General features: G+C 38.1%; 2 protein-coding genes across 6 annotated transcripts in view; both read right to left on the reverse strand.

The window, feature by feature from the left end:
* The window catches only part of gtdc1 (glycosyltransferase-like domain containing 1), a 54,633-nt gene extending 42,301 nt beyond the window's left edge, over positions 1-12,332 (reverse strand). The window contains exon 1 of one of the 2 annotated variants that reach the window (XM_065251609.2): positions 11,991-12,332. The gene's annotated coding sequence lies outside the window, so the exon portion shown is untranslated. Of the gene's footprint in view, positions 1-544; positions 713-11,990 lie in introns of those variants that run through there. The other variant, XM_065251610.2, reaches the window with a different exon arrangement.
* A 1,301-nt stretch (positions 12,333-13,633) lies between these two features.
* Positions 13,634-19,942, reverse strand: part of zeb2a (zinc finger E-box binding homeobox 2a) — a 62,876-nt gene continuing 56,567 nt past the window's right edge. For 3 of the 4 annotated variants that reach the window (XM_065251606.2, XM_065251604.1, XM_065251605.1), the window contains 3 exons: positions 17,758-19,742; positions 17,195-17,375; positions 13,634-15,743 (listed from right to left, as the gene is read on the reverse strand). In XM_065251606.2, coding sequence (XP_065107678.1) covers positions 15,145-15,743; positions 17,195-17,375; positions 17,758-19,742 — 2,765 coding nt within the window. In that variant the 3' untranslated portion in view covers positions 13,634-15,144. The remainder of the gene's footprint in view (positions 15,744-17,194; positions 17,376-17,757; positions 19,743-19,942) is intronic. The other variant, XM_073811998.1, reaches the window with a different exon arrangement.

The raw sequence follows: 19,942 nt of genomic DNA on the forward strand, positions 1-19,942 counted from the left end.
TGAAAACCGTTCAAAAGAACGAAAACGTTCAAGCATAAAATGAAATTTAATTTTAATGACTCACATAAATGAAGACCATAAATACTATTCATAATGAAAATAGCATTTTAATAGCTTATGAACAATGATTACATATTGGAACAGGGGGTTAATAAAAATTCACCCACGTACAGTACTTTCCAAGTCACCTAGAATTTCATCATAAACGTGTCACAGCAGAGGGTCAAGTCATAACTGAAGTGCAAAATGAGTTATGCAGCAAAAAACTAAATACTTCAGCAAACTGGCAGGAAATTTATCTAAATGTTATTTTGGCAAATAAATCAAAGATGCAATAAGTAAGGCTGACACTCACAGCCAATAGCCATTTCCCTGGGCTTCCGTATTAACAAATTTTTACTATTTTAGCTGTCGATTCAACATAACCATCCAAACAAACTATTCTCTACCAATAGATGAGAACACTGCCGAGCAAACATGTGAAAATTAACCAAAACATCGTAAAAGGGAAATGTAACAAGAAATGTAGGTTTAAGCATCTAACCTGAAAGGCTGGGGTTTTCCAAACGCTCGGATACACCGAGTGGGATTTTTTTCTCGCACAGTGATTTACCTTTACCCTTTAACTCAGAGCCTGCATGTTACACAGGTAAGGCGTGAAAGCATTCAACCTCAAAATGGAGAGGAAAGTGAGGGGTTAATGTAGACGTGTTCGCCCAACATGGTTCAAGTGAAAGGGAAACCCCGTGCTGCCTGATCTCACAACCAAAAACAGCACCATCATGACAACATCATGTCATGAGTCCTGAGTCATCTTTCAAGCGCATTCAAAAAGCATCTGTGCATAAAGCGTAACTCCAGCAATGGGCCACCGAAAAAACAGTATAACAGGGAAATTAAAAGTAAAGTTAATAATTAAAATTATGCCATTATTTAGTACTACCCCACCCCTCATGTTTGAAGAATGTTCAAGTTCATGAAAGTGACCAAATATCAAATTTAGCTTGACAGCAGTGGCTTTTCTTCTTGACGCTTGGACTTGTTTTCTTATAATTTGGGATTCTGGACAATAGAGTACATATTTTGCAGATGCTGTTATCCAAAGCAGCCTACAGTGCATAGCAAGCTACACATTATTTTTATCAGTATGGGTGTTACCTTGTGCTCAAACCCACAACTTTTGCACTGCTAACTAAATGCACTACCAACTGAGGTGTAAGCAGGTGTACAGTAAGCCAATTAGGTTTTAAAATACATAATACACATCTGTGAAGACATATAGATATAAAGATTTTATATGCAATATACACTGCCAGAATTTTTTTAAATATATACCAGCTGTCGCTGGGGTGGTACTCTTTCAAAAATACAGCTTTGGACCTAACGTCATATTAGTACTTGAGGTACATTGGTACCAATTATCTACAGTGGCACATATTGAGACCATTTTTAAAGGGAAGTGCCCTAGTGACAGCTGGGATACATATTGTGACCATTTTTTTCTGACAGTGTAGCATATGATATTAATATATAAAAAATAAAAGTATTAAAACAGAATATTTTAAAGACAAAAATGCAGAAGATTGAATACACATTTTCATTGAATCAAGGTCAGTGTACCAGCCCCTATACGTTTATCCATAAATGTAAACTGAACATATTCCATCCTCCCATTTCACGGAAAAACATACTTGTTCCCCGAGGAGACAGGCTGTTATCTAATCTGCATTATTCCAGATGAAATGCAGGATTTCCTTTGGCTCTCTGAATACTGGGGAAGAGGCTGCTTTTGAGAGACACGGCCTCAGAGTATGAAAAAAGGGATGCATCTGATCTATCCGCAGGGGCAGAGCATGAAGACGTCATATCCAGAGCCAGTACCAATCCTGACGATTAAACCCATCAGTGAAAGTGACTCTACCAATGGCACCAATAAGTGCCAGTACAGGGGGGCGTATAGCATGGCACTGCCCAGTGACAAGCACCCAGAAACATGGCGCATTGGAGCGTGTGAGCCAACTCGCGACACCTCATTTTAACAGCCTCTAGCCATCCGTGGATGTCTTGAGTGTGTATGTGTGTGTGCGTCATCACCCGCAATGGACTCAGACAGGGCAGGAGGACGCCTTAAAGTGATGTGGTCTTTCTGGAGGGCTAATTCAGCCAGAATGAAATATTGGATTATATACTCCCACACAGCAGACCAAAGCCACGGCTGATCACTTAAAATTAGACTCGAGTGATGCAAGGAAACAACATGAGGATGAGACTCAACTAGGGCTTTTTCCAAGAGAAAACACCAAGCAAATAAAATGGGGCATTGAAATTATGATTGTTCAGTGAGGAACAAAATAAAAATAAAATAAAATAAAATAAAATAAGGTATATGCAGTGATCCTTATGAAGTAATACTACAGCTGGTCAAAAAATTTTCAAAATATGTACCCCAGCAGGGGGAGGACCCTACAAAAAGGTCCCAATACGTACTTATAGGTACAGATATGTATTTGGTACCAGTATGTACCTTTGATGTACTAATATTATGTATTTTTGAGGTAGTAATAAGCATTCTTCGGTAACAGATTTGCCATATTTTATATAACTTTATTTCTATAGCTGACTATGAAGCATAAAGCACTTATGACTTCTGAAGCAAAATAATAATGTGTATTTGTACAACGTCACCGTAGCCATTTCCTTTTGAACTAGAGTTTTACAGTTTAGGGATCGCTATTTGAGAGAAATAGTTTCGAGAGGGCAGCTGGTACCTCTTGTCCAGTGTGCGGATCATTTTCTGAAATCCCACTTTACTAATTAATAAAAAAAATTAGATTACGATTAAAATTTAAAGGATTACTCCACTTTCCTAAAAAAAATCCTGATAATTTACTCACCCCCTTGTCATTCAAAATGTTGATGTCTTTCTTTGTTCAGTCAAGAAGAAATTAAGCTTTATGAGGAAAACATTCCAGGATATTTCTCAATTTAATAGACTTTATTGGACCCCAACAATTTACAGTTTAAATTAGTGCTAGACGATTAATCGTCACTTGTGTGTGCGCAGCGCGGAGATACCAGAGCGAAAATGGATGCAGAGGAGATTGACAGTTATCTGGTAGCCAAAAAAAAAAAACTCTAAGTAGGGGTGTGACGGTCATTATATAACCGTGAGACCGACGGTTATACTTGAACACCGTCATTAGAACTCTATAACCGCCAAAACCGTGTTATTAAAATATTTTTTAAAACATTTTTTATCATAAAGAATTTTTAAATACTATTTAAAACAATTGTTAACAGTCTGTGTTACACGCCCCCTCACGTTCTCACGCAGTGAAAAATACAGAGCGGAGCAGACACTGACAACGCGCTGACATACAGGACAGACCAGGTTACTTTTCGGTTACTTTTGAGATTTAACATATTAAACAAAGTCTCACCTTTCCAATCATCTCTTCCTTCTAGTTAATTTATAGCATCAAATAAACATGAATGACCATGAGAAGGAATGTTGTTTTAACCGCGGAAAGGCGTCAGTACACTCCGCTTTTCAAGTTCAAATCCTCCCATGCTAATCTACTAACTCTCTTGAACGCACATTCACTGCTAGTTGTCTTGCTGTTAATTTTAAAGAAACGTAGAGCAAGTAGCTAATCAGTGTCTAGTTTATTCAAACGCCGGGTGAGCACTGTGCAGCGCGTCTGCGGAGAGTGTTTGCTGCGCGTGGCCATTGTGCTTTTACACCGGCTGCGTTTAATAACAATCTCAAGTTCATATTACTTTCTTTTACCTGCGCATTTATGAGCAAAACCTCTTCAATACGCTTTTAATCCACATTGTTTTCGTGCTGTTCTGGTCCATGTAATGACAGATATAGATACAATTACAGACATAAAAAGCCCAATGCACAAATCTGTTTCTCTGAAGATTATTAAAATAGATGATAGCTAGAGGATTAATTTATGCTGGGCAGAGAGTGACAGCGCAGTCTTCTGGCAACAGTGTGTTTTTTTAATATTTCATTGCTTTCTGTTAATTTTTTCAAAGTTATTACTGTTTAAAACACACTTGGCATCACATTCATGATTTTATGGTAAAATGACAGTTTCCCGTCAATCCACGAGCATTTAAACGAGCAAAACGCCCCCCACAGACGGTTATGTGATGAACCGTCACATTTGACTCACGTCATAACCGTCATCACCAATTCTGAAACCGGCACACCCCTAACTCTAAGTCTGTTATATGGCGGTATTTTGGATTTAGGATTACTGACACTGAGCAGAAGCTGTTCCCCGAACTTAACAAAACACAATTACGAATGTGTTTGCGAGCATCAGCGCGACCTCACGTGATTGCGTAATGGCGTCGAAAGGTCACGCGTTATATGTGACACGCTCATTTGTGGACCATTTTAAAGAATAAACTGACACAAAGATATTAATTAGTATCATTCCACATACAACAAAGTCAGAACGGTCCTCTTTCTCCACACTTGTAAACACTTATGTGGTAGTTTCATATATCATCCGTGACCTTTTGGCATGATGACGCATTACGTGAGGTCGAGCTGGTGCGTCACACGGCTGGTGCAAGATGAGAAGTTGTGGTTGAGAAGTGCATATTTTTGATTTTCCTTGTCGAAAATGAAAATCATTTTGCTAGATAAGACCCGTATGCCTTGTTTGGGATTGTTTAGAGTAAGGCTGTAACGATTAATCGTGCAAATGCGGAATTTCTCAGTGAATTAATTTGAACTATATTACATTGAAATCTCGGCACATCCCAAAGCCAGGGGGCACTCTCGTGCAGAAACTCTCTTTGTGCCACAGAAGAAGTAGCATTACAAATGTAATTCCAGGAAATGTCAATAAGGATTTTTATATTTCTGTTCTTCAAATGGTTTCAGGTATTTCAGGGCTCAAAATTAACTTTTTTATTTGGTAGCACTGGTGCTCCCAACTTTAAAGAGTTAGGAGCACCAGCAAAAATTTAGGCGCATCCAACCAAAAAATTAAAAGGCACCAAAACTACAATGTATATGTTAATAGATTTATTTTATTAAAAATAAAACGCCACCATACCCAGCATTTAAAATTTGGTCTTCTATTTATTTTATTTTTTGCTGTATAGATTCCAAAATTAATACCCAAATGCTGTTGAAATAGTATAGCAATAATAATTTAACAATTACAGGTAAAATGATTAAGATTACAATAGAAAATCTAGCAAACACGTAAAACACTGATTAACTGGGACATTACAAAAGTGACCCTAATATAGAAGGCTAATATATATATTGGTATTGATAACTGCATTACCAGGATGCTATTACTACTAAATAGGCAATGTTTTAAAAAATACTATAAAAACATACCATCATTGTCGTGTTCCACATCAACATGGACCACAAGGATGTTTGTCGGATGTCCATTCACCAGCGCATGCGCACATACACTATCAAACACTCTTTGACAGACAGGTCGGTGTCTCCATCAATAATGAACACATTTATCTTGACACTACTTGTGTTTTTGGCACTTTCGCCATGTTTAAGCAAGGTCTGGCGCTTAAAATGTTTTGATTCCGCCACCAACGCCGTTTTACAGGATTTACAGTAAACACAGTAAGTTACATCGAGCCATTCTCATAGCGGAGACACTCGTAATCTTTAAACCACTCTCTCCGAAAGGTTTAACGTCAAGTCTTATTGTCCGGTGGTGGAGTCGCATTTGAATCCGGATCGTCGTCATTAATTACAGTAGTAACATTGGCTGTAATCGGCTCGTTCTCGTCATGCTCGCAGTTCGTCTTTCACATTTTCGCGCTTCACGTACCAACGTAGCACGGCAACAAGGAATGACTGACGCTCATATTAGCCAATCTGCGGTCTTCATTAAAACGTAAGAACTTAATGGTGAAATTTGATTGGTTATGTAACGTTGGAGAGAACACTGAACCTGGGACAGCAGCACGCAGCATCACAATCTAAATCAAGTCGCACCACACAACAAAATGGGCAGTCGCACAAATGCTCCCAAATATATTTTAAGGTCGCACTGATTAAATTTCGGTCGCATATGCGACCAAAATAGTCGCAATTTCGAGCCCTGTATTTTCATGATAATAAAGAATATTTTGAATGTTTTTGTTTAACGAGTGTTGCTTTTTCAAATGCACGTTATAAACGACTCTGACTCATAATGATTTTAGATTGATAAGGACTTCGAACTGACCAAAACACTGTAGTACACACACAAGCTGTGCATGAAACACAGAAACGATTTAAAATACATTTTAATGGGACACACGATTAATCGTTACAGCCCTAGTTTAGAGCCATTTGAAGCTGCATTGAAACAACAATTTTAAACTGCATTTAAACTGTAAACTGTTGGGGTTCAATAAAGTCAATTAAAATGAGAAAAATCTTGGAATATTTTTCTTGAAAAACTTATTTTTTTCTCGACTGAACAAATAAACACATCAACATTTTGGATGACATGGGGGTGAGTAAATTATCAGGATTTTTTTTTTGAAAATGTAATAATACTTTAAGATGCTTCACGATGTCATACTGTAAAAGAAACAATTTTGGATAAATTATTCCATAAAGAACCATTAGCATCTGAAGAAGCTTTCTGCTTTACAAAAGGTAATTTAAATACAGTATGGCATCATGTTAATAACCTCAAATCTCAATACTTCTTGCATGTCTTATGACAAAACGTGCAGTTGGCTAGTGGCAGCTGGTAACTTTTCTTCCAAGGGGCGCAAATTCAAAATGTGTTTGGAGTGTCATGTGTGTTGCTCGTCATGGCAAAATATGTGTTCGTTGCTTCATGTGAACCATGTGCATCATGCGTCTTGTCAAAATGCGCGCCTGCTGCACACGCATCAAAAGAGTTTATGATAAAAGAGACGCTCACATTTACAAAATACCTGTACTCGCAAGACACTAACTTAACACTAAAATCTGATTACATATGAGATTAAGCGAGTATCTGTTGTCATTTATCCCTTCAATGCGTCTGCAGCTAGGGCTGTCACGGTTATGAAATTTGGCTGACGGTTAATTGCCTAATAAATTGTGGTGATTATTACGATTAATTGTCTGTTTTATTGCTTTGACAATTAATTCTCATACTTTTTTGTTTGTTTATGAAATAATATTCACACATTGATGTGATTATTTAAATTTAATATTTTGCAACGTTTACAGTACCTGGCAGTAAATATTAATACACATAACACATATTTTAAATTAATCTAATAAGGTCTCATTTCTACAGGAGTTGCAGCTCCCCCTTGTGTTTTTTAGAGAGATGTGCAGTCATTGCGGTGATCTGAAATCAGGCGATTATTTAATCATTGTGACAGCCCTATCTGCAGCAGACATGTATTTTGAAAAGACGTGTGATGAACATAAGTTTACATGATGCGCCGAACACATATTTTGACATGACGTGCCACACACATGACAGGCTAAATACACGTTGTGACGAGCTTTGCATCGTTAGCCCTCGAAAAGGAAGTCACCGGCCACCACTGCATATGGAAACTAGTTATGAGAAGATAACCAAATACTAATGGCATTTTAAAATAAAATTATTTGCTTGTGTTCAGATGAATAAAGGAAGTCACGTACATTATGCGCTAGTTTTATTTTTGGGAGATCTCTTTCTTCAAAATATTGTTTTTTTTTTTTTGAAAATTTACAATTCCATGACATTAACATAAAAAAAATGTTTTTAAGAAGAATAAATTGGGCACAAACTTTAAAAAATTAAAACATTTTTTTTTAAATGGAGGGAAGAAATTAGAGATTTTTAGCGAATTTTATTTATTCTTTACACTTGCATAATTGTTGTCATCACATATTACATAACACGACAGAAAACTCATGCTCAATAAGCCCCAATATTTGTACAATGATCAAAAAAACCGTTGAGACTTTAACAGCCCCAATAAAAACAAATCTACGCCAACTTGCATACATTTTACCACTCACATGAAATCCAAACTCAATTTAGAATAGTTAACCTGAAAAACAGCCTATGCTTTAACTTTCTCTCTGAGTCATGATGACAGATGAGTGCTACATGATGAATGGTAAAATCAAGAACTGCAACAGACATTTCCAAAAGCTTGTTGCTCGCATTAAATTGTGAAACCTACACAGAGAAAAACAAATTATTTGGTGTATTGTTTGGGTCATGAATAAGTGGGGCAGCCACACTGAGCCACGTAAAGTTCAGAGAGTGGGCTTCATGGCACGTCTCCATTGAATATACCAAACCTATAGTTCGTATTTATTTTTAACAAGTTATCTTATTGAAAATCTAAAAATCCCCTTAAAAACAAAAGTTGGGGTCAGATGAGTAAATACCACTGAGATACTCCTGACTAATATCTTAAATCTTTGACTTTACACATCCTAAGGTTGTTCAAAATTATACAGAATGAGGTAAAATAGAAAAGCGAATTAACATAAATGCTCTACCATCCAATTGTCATTTGACATGGGTAATAAATTTTCCTCAGCTCAAGCGGCATGAAATAAATGCGTCAAAAAAGCTTTTCTATGATGATATTGTTTAACAAACTGGTTTAATGAATGTTGCCTCCACACATTCTTCAACCTCCAGACAGCTTCTGCCAAGCTGAGTGGCATCCCAATCAACTAAAACACTATTAAGCCTTGTGAAATGATAGTCATTTGTTCCTGAAACCTTTTAATTCCAAATGCTCAGATAGACGCTGACACTTTCAGAAGGTTCAGCACACGCACCGAGGGCACAAAGTGTTATTCATAAACGCCTTTGATCTCACATTAGAAAAGCGAGAGGAAGTTCACATTTTCCACGAATTAAATTTTCAGCCCATCCAAGTGTCTGTTCTGTCTTTTAATAGAGTGAGCTGTGTCCTCATTCACCTCAGCAGAGGCTTTGTGTTAACAGTAATCATTAAAGGAAAAGAAGCTGCGCTGTAATTACATGCTAGCGCTTACATGCTAATCACTGCACACTCGGCCGAGGGAGATGAAGCGAGCGAGCGACAGGCACACTAATCGTGTGCCAGGAATTGAAGAGTTTAACCTGATTCTTTATCATTTATGGATGACAATTAGGTGACAGACTACAACAATCTGAATTAAACAAAAGCACAGTCGACTATATTTAAAACGCTCGGTTCCTGTACAAATCATTTGGATCTTTAGAAAAAAAAATGGTCTAGCATAACCACAATTTGAAAAGGGATGGCTTACTTAAAGTGTCTTATGGAGGAAATTGTGTCTAGTTACTATACAGACTGATCAGATAAGAAATATAGTTGACTTTAAAAAGATATACAGTATGCACTGCATTTATTTTTGTTAACCAAAAATATACCATTTAAGAACCTACAAGAAATATATCATTATCAATATATCATTCATTCATTATGTATAAGACTTTTTTATTACTTAAATCACTGCTCTCCTAATCTAAACAATTTACTGGAATGAATATGCAAATGTAATGTTCCAAGTTACCGTGCAGCAATTTCATTTTACCAAAAGTACCCACATTTCTAATTATGTTTCTATGTGTGTGTGTATTTCCACTCGGCTTAAAGTGTAATGCACGGCTTGTCCTTCATTTATGGTTCATACAGTATTGATAAAGACATTACAATCAAATCTAGCTTAGTCATCAAATTAAGCAATGCAAACTTATAAAATAAATAGATGACAAAATCACAGTAAGATAATTCTATAGTCTATTGTTGTCTACATAATATCTATAAATATGCCAAAAGCATCAGGAACAACAGATGTGCACATCACAATCCTAATAGAACACAAAAATGAGTGAGAGCAATAACCTTTGTGAGCAACGTCGTCCACGTCACTTTGCTCCTCAATACAAGAGTTATCAAATGATGCATATTTAAGCCATGCGAATGTGACATTTTAAGGTTGCATTCTCCACTTCCTCTCTTAGACTCATTTCAACCAAAACACAGCTGCTCCACATGAAAGCATTTGAATTAACAGCTGCGGCAACTACTCTGCATCATATTGTAGTTTTTAGAGTAATGATTGGTGATATGCAGCACAATTCTGGTGGTTCTAAAAAAAACTTTGGGCAATATCTGTGGCAAATATATTGTGATGATAACATTCTGTTTGGTATGGTGTCTCACTTACCGGCAGCTATAGCCATTGATCGGCAGATGTTAATCAATATCCTTATAAGGACTATCTTGCATGCTATTAATGGCTTAGACTCCTTTCAGTCAGTGGCACTATAATTTGTTTTTATTTTAAAAATATATATTTTTTAACAGAGTTTCAAAGGACTATAAACGATCCCAAACGAGGCATAAGGGTCTTATCTAGCGAAACGATTTTCATTTTTGACAAGAAAAACAACAAATATAAACTTTTAAACCACAATTTCTCGTCTAGATCCAGTCCTGAAAGCGTCAGCGTGACCTCACGCAATACGTCATGATGTCAAGAGGTCACAGAGGACGAACGCAAAACTCCGCCCCAGTGTTTACAAGTGTGTTGGAAGATGACCGTTCCGACGTTGTTGTATGTGGAATGATACTAATTAATGTCTTTGTGTCAGTTAATTGTTTACAATGGTCCGCAAATGTGCATTTTATATATGTAACACGTGACCTCCCTACGTCGCATTTACGTTAGGTCGCACTGGACCAGATCTAGACGAGAAATTGTGGTTTAAAAGTGTATATTTGTTATTTTTCTTGTCAAAAATGAAAATCGTTTCGCTAGATAAGACCCTTATGCCTCGTTTGGGATCATTTATAGTCCTTTGAAACTACGTTGAAAAAAAACTGTTAGGTGTTAAGTGTTGATGTCCATTAAAGTCCATTAAAATGAGAAAAATCCTGCAATGTTTTCCTCAAAAAACATAATTTCTTCTTGACTGAACAAAGAAAGACATCAACATTTTGGATGACATGGTGATGAGTAAATTATCTGGATTTTTCTTTTAAGAAAATGGACTATTCCTTTAATAAGGAAACTTCCATGAGGATGTTTTTGGAGGACAACCAGCATTTTGCTTTGTATGCTTGAAACATGTGAAGAATCGACAATAAAGAATAATCTAAATCTAATCTAATCTAATAGTAATGTAGTATATATAATAGTAATTACTTCACTTTGTATAGTAATTAATGTATACTATAGTCATATATAATAATAACTATAGTGAATTGATAAGCTGTAGTAAATACTTATACAGTAGTGTACTTTAATATTTACTATGGTAAGGTTTAAAACCAGTATAGAATCTAGGAATTTTACTGCACTGTACTACAATATTTACTAAAATTTACCAATTCATTACTTCATGTGGGAACATTAAGAGTAAAGTGTGAAATAATTTTTAAAGATCATTTAGTTTCATGTGTTTAGCAAACTTATAGTCAGTGTCCTCCCATACATTAGACATATTTTGACACTTAAGCTACATTGAAAAATCTATAAATGTCATTGCAAAGATACAAAAATTATAGCAATTATCAGCTACCATTTACTTTGAACTAACTCTGTGCCGCTTTTTTGCAATTACTTTAAACAACTAGTAGTGACATCTTTAGTGGATTTGTCAAGTCAGTTTTAACAGATGTAACGTTAACGTTGCAGTCACCACAACACATTTTACTAATGTTGGACAAGCACAATGCCTTCAAAAACGTTTGATGTTTATTTTAAACAGCTTATCAAAGTTGCACTACACAGTAAGTTACACGACATAAAGAAAATATGTTTCATAAATCTTCATATTTACGTTACAGAAACGAGAACAAATGCACTTTTCATTTGAAGACGACAGCTTAGACGTGAGACAGAAGAATATATTCAAGTCAGCTTTTAGTTAATAGCGTCCTCTGTAAGTGACTAAATAGTTTTAAATCAGTAAAGGACAGTCAAAGACAGTAAAATACCCGCGTGTTGTATTCAATCTTACCTCTTCCTGAAAGCCTGGCGTGTTTTACGTCATGACGTCACTGCGCGAGGACGCTCTTCAGATCTGCATGTGCTTCACACACACGCTGCTTGAAAACGAGCTCAGTCTCCACGGTTTCTATATTGTTATAGTTGCGCGTCTTGGCTTATCTTGTCAGTATTTACATACAGTGTTGTGCCACTGCATCATCCCGCTAAAAATACATCAAATATAGATTACAGTTTAAGTTTTATTAAATGTTTACTACTATGAAATCATAATAAATCAAATCGGGATTTCCATGTAAATCTAAATGATGTATGAAATTGTAAATGTATGAAAGATGTAAGCGTCTTTTTCAGAAGACTTCTATTGCTTCTAATGTATGTACTTATTAAAAGCTATAGCCTACAATGAATGTTATCACATAGTAGCAATCAATGTTTTCTTATCAAATTTATGCAAATGTTTCGTATATTGGTATTTGTAATTGTCTACTTTACTAGGAAATCGCTTCATATTTTGCTGCTTTTGTTTTATACCGTATTTCAGTTAAATTTTGTGTGGGGGTGCGTGCGGGCGCGTGCGTGTTCAGGGCAACGTATGACTAGCTCAGCAGATCCTACCCACAGTTTTAAATAAATGAGTTTAAACCTTATTTAACGTTTATCCTTTCATTATTTTGTAGTGCCTCAATAAATCACTGGACCTCTTATTTTCTTATGTACTAAGTTTTACAAAATGATACTTTACCTGGATGGAGGAGTGCATAAACAGAATGACTGCCCCAGCTTCATGTCATATAAATAATTACACTACTATGTCAGTGGAATTTAATTAGCATTAAACTGTCAATCTGTATAGTGGAAAGTAGATTGTTCCAAATATTTATTTCAGGCGTACATACATAATGTATACAACCATGCATTTATTTGTTTATTTTAAACCCATCTACAAAAACTGGACAGTGAAGAAAAGTGTATTGCAGAAGAAAAAACTTAAGCTGTTATTTTAATAGGGTTTCTTTATACAGTACTGTCAGCTTTTAAAATGAAATGGACTGTACATCCCTGCGGGTAGAAAAGTGTCGTGAATGGTTCGTTGAAAATTAAACTTGAGATGAGTATGTGAGTTGAGAAAATTAGCAAGGTCATGGTTAATGAAACTCCTTAGAGTTTCAGTGTGGAGACTTCACAGTCAGTTTGGCAGCCTGCAGCTGATGTTAATTTAGCGCAACCCAACATCATTCAACTTCAAAGAGACTAATAGAAGGCTATCATACTGTGAGAGACTTTGATAAGGTGGATTATATTGCTATGTGTAATTCACATCAAAAGGTAAAGGTTCCAGTAGTTAATTAAATGATAGCCGAGAAAATGATATGGGGAACATTAAAGTCTGATTTTTGATAGCTGTGAGGTGATTTATAATATGGATGACACTAACAACATATTTCTGTGTTCGTTTAGAAACTTACACACACACACAGATACATACGTGCTTACATTATACAAATATGCTAATAAGCCAATTATTGATACATAGTCTTTGTTGTGTTGTTTTTTTTACTATATAGGTATGATTATACTGTATTTAAAATAACCAAATGATAATAAATGCGTGTTTGTCAATTTGTGAGTAATTTCAAGTGACATTACATAGGCTTTCAAAATTAAATTGGGCTACATTTATTTGAGCAAGTTCATTTTCAAGAGAAATTACAAATTAAAAATTAAATTATACTTCAACAGACATTTCAAAAATCCCAACAACCACAGCCCCCCTTTATTTCTTTAGCTAAAAAAAGGGAAAAGGAAAAACAAATAAGATGAATAAAGTGGAATTTTTTTCCTTTCAGTCAAAAATACAGTGTTTTCACAATAGGCTATTGTATCAAAAGTTCCCAAATTGTAGATTCTCCTTCATCAGGTAAGTGTAGTATGAAGAGCAATTCACAGCGATCGCTCCAGATACAATAAATGCTCTCTTTACGTAAAATTTGCTCCACTTGTAAGGATCCTTATTTACTAAAATATATCTATATCAAGGAACTATAATACTGTACACTACAGTATGAAATAAATATAATTAGGAAATATAAAATGAGTCACATAAATAAAATGGTAGTTTAAAATAAAAACGAATTTTGTATTGAACAAAACAAAACGAAACAAACCAAGGTAATACTGACAGATGATCTTAAAAAAAATACAGAAAATTGCACAAACAATATGTAAACTAAACAACTGCAGTCTAGATATACTAATACTGACGTAGGTATTTCAAATGACACAGTGAAATATTTCATTTAATACTAAAGCAGGTGCAAAGAGAACACTATAGTTGACTTCGCATTATACTGTACAAGGATGGCACTTGCAGAAAACACAGGTGAAAGGGTTTGCATATAAGGCTTTTCTCAAACGAAAAAACACAGGGGTTCTGGCGCAGTCTCATACAATGAGCCGTCATCATTACAGTTTCTTTCCATCCGCCCCTGGCCAACGTTAAGACTTTGTATGCTTAAGAATCATAATAGGTTTCGTTTAGTTAAAGTAGCTTTATTAAAAAAGCCATGGTGAGACCCTAAACGTTGTGTGGCTGGTCAGGTAAAGAAAGGTAAAACCAATGGTATCACAGTTAGTGATAGACGAAATATAACACTGACACACTACTGCATCTTTAAGCGCAGTATAAGTACATATATAGGCAAATATCTTTTTTAACCCAAGAAGTTTTTTTTCTTTTTTGTGTTTTTTATTTTTCAGTTTTTGTAATACTTTTTAAGAGTGCAATTCCCAGGCTTGTGCTACAACCACAATGAAACACAGGAGTTATATGGAAATCAGCACCGCATAGCTTTCTGGCTGAAAACACTGTACATTTTGAAAACCTTTCCTTTTTTTTACATTTTGACAATCGTTTTCACTTAGTTTTGCATAATATGGATTCCTTCAAGATCCAGCCTAGTTTTTGATGCCTGTGTTTGGAGTTCCACTCTTAATATTGAAGAGTGCAAGCCTCAGGCACACGCTCAGATAACCAAGACGTGGCAGTGTGGTACACATGTGAATCTGGCTCAAAGTCCCTCCGAAGGGGCGGAAGAAGGGCATAATACAAGCTTGAGAGAATACGAAAACAACAAATGCAGGACGCTTAATCCGAAATGCAGTAGTTAATCAGCATCCTCATTCTCGCCGTCAGGATTTATTTTGCTCGCAAATTTCCCCTCTTCCGAACTCTCGTCCTCAGTCCCTCCTGTCATTTCTCTTTCTTTCTTATCCTTTGCTGTCCCATCAGGAGTGTCAAATCTCTGCTCCTCCGCCTCCATTTCGTCTTCCTCCATCAACCCTGTCTCTTGCCTGTCAGTCACTTCCGGATACGCCTCCTCTGCCTGTCTAGCCCCGCCCCCAGTTCCATCTCTCAAGATGCTATTTTCTCGCATAATGTCCTCGGCCTGGTCCTCTGGATCTGAAAACCCCAAGGGTCCTAGTCCTTGAAGGTAAGCCCGACGCATAAGGAGCTCCGTGGGCTCCAGGGGTCCGCCATTGTCGTGGCTGTCTTGTTTGGCGGCTTCGCGCTCCTCCGCCTCCCGTTTGCAGTAGGAATATCTGTGGTTCATGTGCTGCGAGTAGGACCCGGAGTGGGAGAAGCGCTTGCCACATTTGTCACACTGGTAGGGTTTCTCGCCCGAGTGTAAGCGTGAGTGCTCGATGAGGTGGTGCTTGTGTTTGAAGGCCTTCTTACAAATCTGGCATTGGTGAGGCCGCTTTCCTGCAGACACACAAGGAGAGAAGAGCCTACAGGTTAGAAGAGTGTCCACACTATTAGTGTAAATACAATTTAAAAATGTACAAACATTATTAAATATACTGCTTGAATTACAGTCAAATATAAAATTATAGTTTATTGTATTAACTAATGTAAATTTACTGAGACACACATTTTTTTAAGTAATCACACAAAACCCTCCTGACTTGTGTTTACCTAATTTGACCAAAACATGTCTTATTTGAAAATATTTGGGAAAATTATTAAAAAAAAAACATTCTCCCTTCATGGTCGAGGAGAATCACACCCGCCCAGTTTATTTTGGATGCTACCAAAAACAGTGCAGAGAGGTGAGGGGGAAGCCACAGTCCTGAGGTGCTATTCTGAGGCCGTCTATGACTGTTCTGAATGCAGCCAAGAGGATCAGGTGATAATCGCTTCATGCTGCACAAGGTGAAAGTGAGGCAGTAAACATCCCTGACAGAGCGTTATGACATCATCCCTCTAGATTAAAAAATGCTTAGATAAGACAGCTGCCTCGTGATGCCTCGTGTAACTCGTACCCGAGGCGTCTCTCTTCCCGCGCACCTCAATCGTAGCATCTACTGTACAGTGACGGAGAGATAAATTCTAGTCTAATCAGTAAAGAAGGTGGGACCTGCCATTTGGCATTCAGTAATTCCACCAGTTACATACTTGCCATAAAATCCCCCACACTCGCCATCATCTCCAAGCACATGAACAGATGTACTATATTCTTGGCCATGAATAGCCCTGGCATGCCTGCAACACCTTCCATAGCAGCCATACTTGAGATGGTCCCCTTCCCCACCTCCCCTCATCAAATTCAAAAATAGACGAGATGGCAGATTCCTCTCTATGCATTCCAAGTGAAGAATGTAAGTGAGGATGATGCAAACGTGTGAAAGAGAGGAGTCCCCCGGGAAGGGAGGTCACATTGTGGTAAAGAAATGCAAAGCACACATCAGGCTTTCACACACCTGGCATACCGTGCCACGTTGGCACGCCAATAAACGGCATTAAGAATGTGCCTGCATATCGACTGGTGCTCAATTTACATGGTGTGTGAGATTTGTTGTTTATGGACTGAAACACCTATATGAAAGATTGTGTGAGCATCTATCGTTAAAAAAGGCTTATTAAATAATAATTATTTATATTCATATCAGCGGGAATATCACATGTGTCACCCACTAAATATAAACTATACCCCTTTATGAGCCTGTCAAAAAGAAGGAAAGTGTTACACCTGTGTCATGGGTTTGAAATGTACAACAAAAAAATGGCAATGGACAGAAAAAAATAGGCATGAAAAAATTAAAGCAGAAAAGAAATGAAAGAAACAAGAAAAAAGCACAATGTGGTAAAAGGGGATTACTTGGGGGGGTGGGGTGGACGAGGGTAAAAAAAAGAGTTGTCTAAATGTGATATACCTGTGTGCTCATATTTGTGTCTTAGGAGGGAACTGGTCTTCTGGAATGTTTTGTCGCACAAGTCACACGCGTACATACCACTTTCTGTCTTCTTAATCTTCTTCCGGGCGAGCAGCGACTCGCTGTCGGTCAGGTCTTCAAGCCCTGACATATAGTCCCCTGCGCTGTCCAGTAGCTCCCCCTGCAAAAAAGGCACAGATTTTAGACACTTTGCACAATCCTAACCTGCCGCAAATCCTAATCCTAACCTGCCACCTAGGATGAGACAGTCCCTGTCGCACATTTGATCCCAAGTCTGGACAGAGCTTATCTCTGTAACCTTTATCGCCTAAAGATGTCTCAAAAAGAGTGACATATGGGAGATACTTTACATGTGACTTTTCAGTGAAATTATTGTTCAGCTATTTAGTTTTTTAAACTGTGAATCATGCTTAGTTAAAAGAACCCTCCCTATACAAAATTATTCATATTACTCACTATAAACAGATATTTGCTTTATTGCGTGCACACAGACAAATGCATAGGAAACTTGTTATTTACTGGTATCATAATATTCTGATTACCTGGAAGCCTGATTTCCTCTGGTATTTCCGTCGTTGCTGCATCTCAGCAAAGGTGGCCGCCTCTGCTGCATAAGTATATGCCATATGTGGTAGAAAGCTCATAGGGTCCAACCCTGGATAAGGCCTCAGTCCTGGGATGCTGGCCTGAGCTGGAGACATAAATGTAGGCGGAGGGAATGCTCCATGAGGCGGAAGTGAAGTGTACATATGTCCTCCACCAAAGGGGTTTATGCTAAAGATGGGGCTTGGGCTTTTATCCAGCTGATTTTCATTGCTGTTGGGCCCGTTATACTCCTTCTTGATGTGTGCCAAGTTTAAAGGCTCTGTTCCCTGTTCACGTGTGGAGGAGTGGCTACTGTGGTCAATAGAAAAACCATTCGGTTTGGGCCTCCGGTCGGCCTTGGATACTTGTTTTGGCAAAGACAAGTCCAGTGGTTCCCCGTGGGCATCCTCAGAGGTGAGGCTGTTAGGGGTGTATGAACTGCTATGCGAGTGTTTAGATGATGATGATGATGTAAGATTCAAAGGTGAGGGTGTCTCACCCCTCGAGTGGTCCACAGAGTCTAGTGGCTTGTCATTGGTCTGCCTGATGTTTGTAAACTGATGCTGTTTAGACAGCTTCCGCCCTGAATCCCCATTGGTGATGGCTTGGATCTCTGCTGTTGAGTCACCATATTGCCCCAAAGAAACAGGTGAACGGGCAAATGTTGACTCTCTGACCAAGCCATGGTTGACCTCTCCACAGTTGCGCTCAGGAGGGGGAGATCTTTTCCTAGATAAACTATGGTGGGATTGAGCTTTCCATTGCACAAACCAATCCTTCACAAACTCCTGGGGCAGACCCACTGCCATAGAGATCTTCCTCAGTTCATCTGAGTTGGGCTCAGTATTCATGGCAAAATAAGCTTTTAGTACTGACATGTGGTCTTTGTAGGGATTGACCGGGCTGGTGGCATTCCTCTCAGAAATGGCAGTCTCTGAGCTGAAAAGCCCCCTTCGGCCAGTCGGTACGGTATCATGAGGTTTAAGGACAGCTTTGATCTCCTCGTTCATCTTGCAAAGATAGCGCTCATGCTGATGCAGTGGAATAGGGCCAGAAAATGTCTCTTTGCAATACTGACACGAAAATGGGGCATACTGTGCATCCCTATCCTGTGTTTTGTCTTCGGATCCAAGATCCATGCCATGGCTTTTGTCTTCAGATCCAAGATCCATGCCATGGCTGGGTCTTTCTTTCTTGACATCCACAGCCCGCCTCTTAGAATCCTCTGTTAAACTCTGGAGACATGCTTTGGCTTCATTGACCTTTTCCAGTGTGTAGTCAATGATGGTCTTGGTGGGACTATTGTGACCAACGCCAAGGAAGCGTTGTTGGGAAGCCAGTGCCAGCTTCTGCTCCTCCATCTGGGAGCCTAATTCCTTCATGTATGCTCTGAGCTTAGCAATCTCTTCTGGATTGCCATCCATCTTCTGTCGGCAAACTGTGTTGTCCACAATCTGAAGAACCTTTTGGACTTCACTCATGTTGTTGTTGAACCCTGCATAGGCAAGTGAATGAGAATCTAACCCAATACCCAGGTGTTGCAGGGGGTTCGGGGTTGAACTGTGCAATCCTGGAGGACTCCCTCCATGTCCACCTCCATTGAGAAAGGCTCCTGGCCCACCATAGTCTTGTTGAGATGCAATCATAAGACGGTATTCATTGAAGTCCATGGGCTCAGACTTGATGTCTGGGTGGGCAGATGGGTCTTGGAGGCTCATGGACCTGCCGTTCTCCAGTTTGTGACGGAGCTGTGCTAAGGCAGGGCTGCCTGGCGAGGATGCAACAGAGTTTGGGGATGAGCCTGGCTTAGTGTTGACTCCATGTCGTACCCGTCCATTAACAGAGATGAGACCAATGCACTTCTTGCTACTTATGTGGGAACTGTAGGAGCCTGAGTGGGAGAAGCGCTTCTTGCAGTTGGAGCACTCATATGGCTTCTCACCTTTAAAATAAAACAAAACATGTATTATTTATACTTTTTGCATAAATAAAAATGTTTGGTTTGACACATTTTTATGCATTAAAAGAAGTCAGAATTATCATTTAACCATGTACTATTCCAGTTGATGAACTGCAGAATGAACGGATCTTCCAATAAATAAATAATTCTTGTATAATTATACAATTATGGTTTAAATTATT

Source organism: Paramisgurnus dabryanus, chromosome 15, assembly GCF_030506205.2.
Source record: "Paramisgurnus dabryanus chromosome 15, PD_genome_1.1, whole genome shotgun sequence".
Lineage (NCBI taxonomy): Eukaryota > Metazoa > Chordata > Actinopteri > Cypriniformes > Cobitidae > Paramisgurnus > Paramisgurnus dabryanus.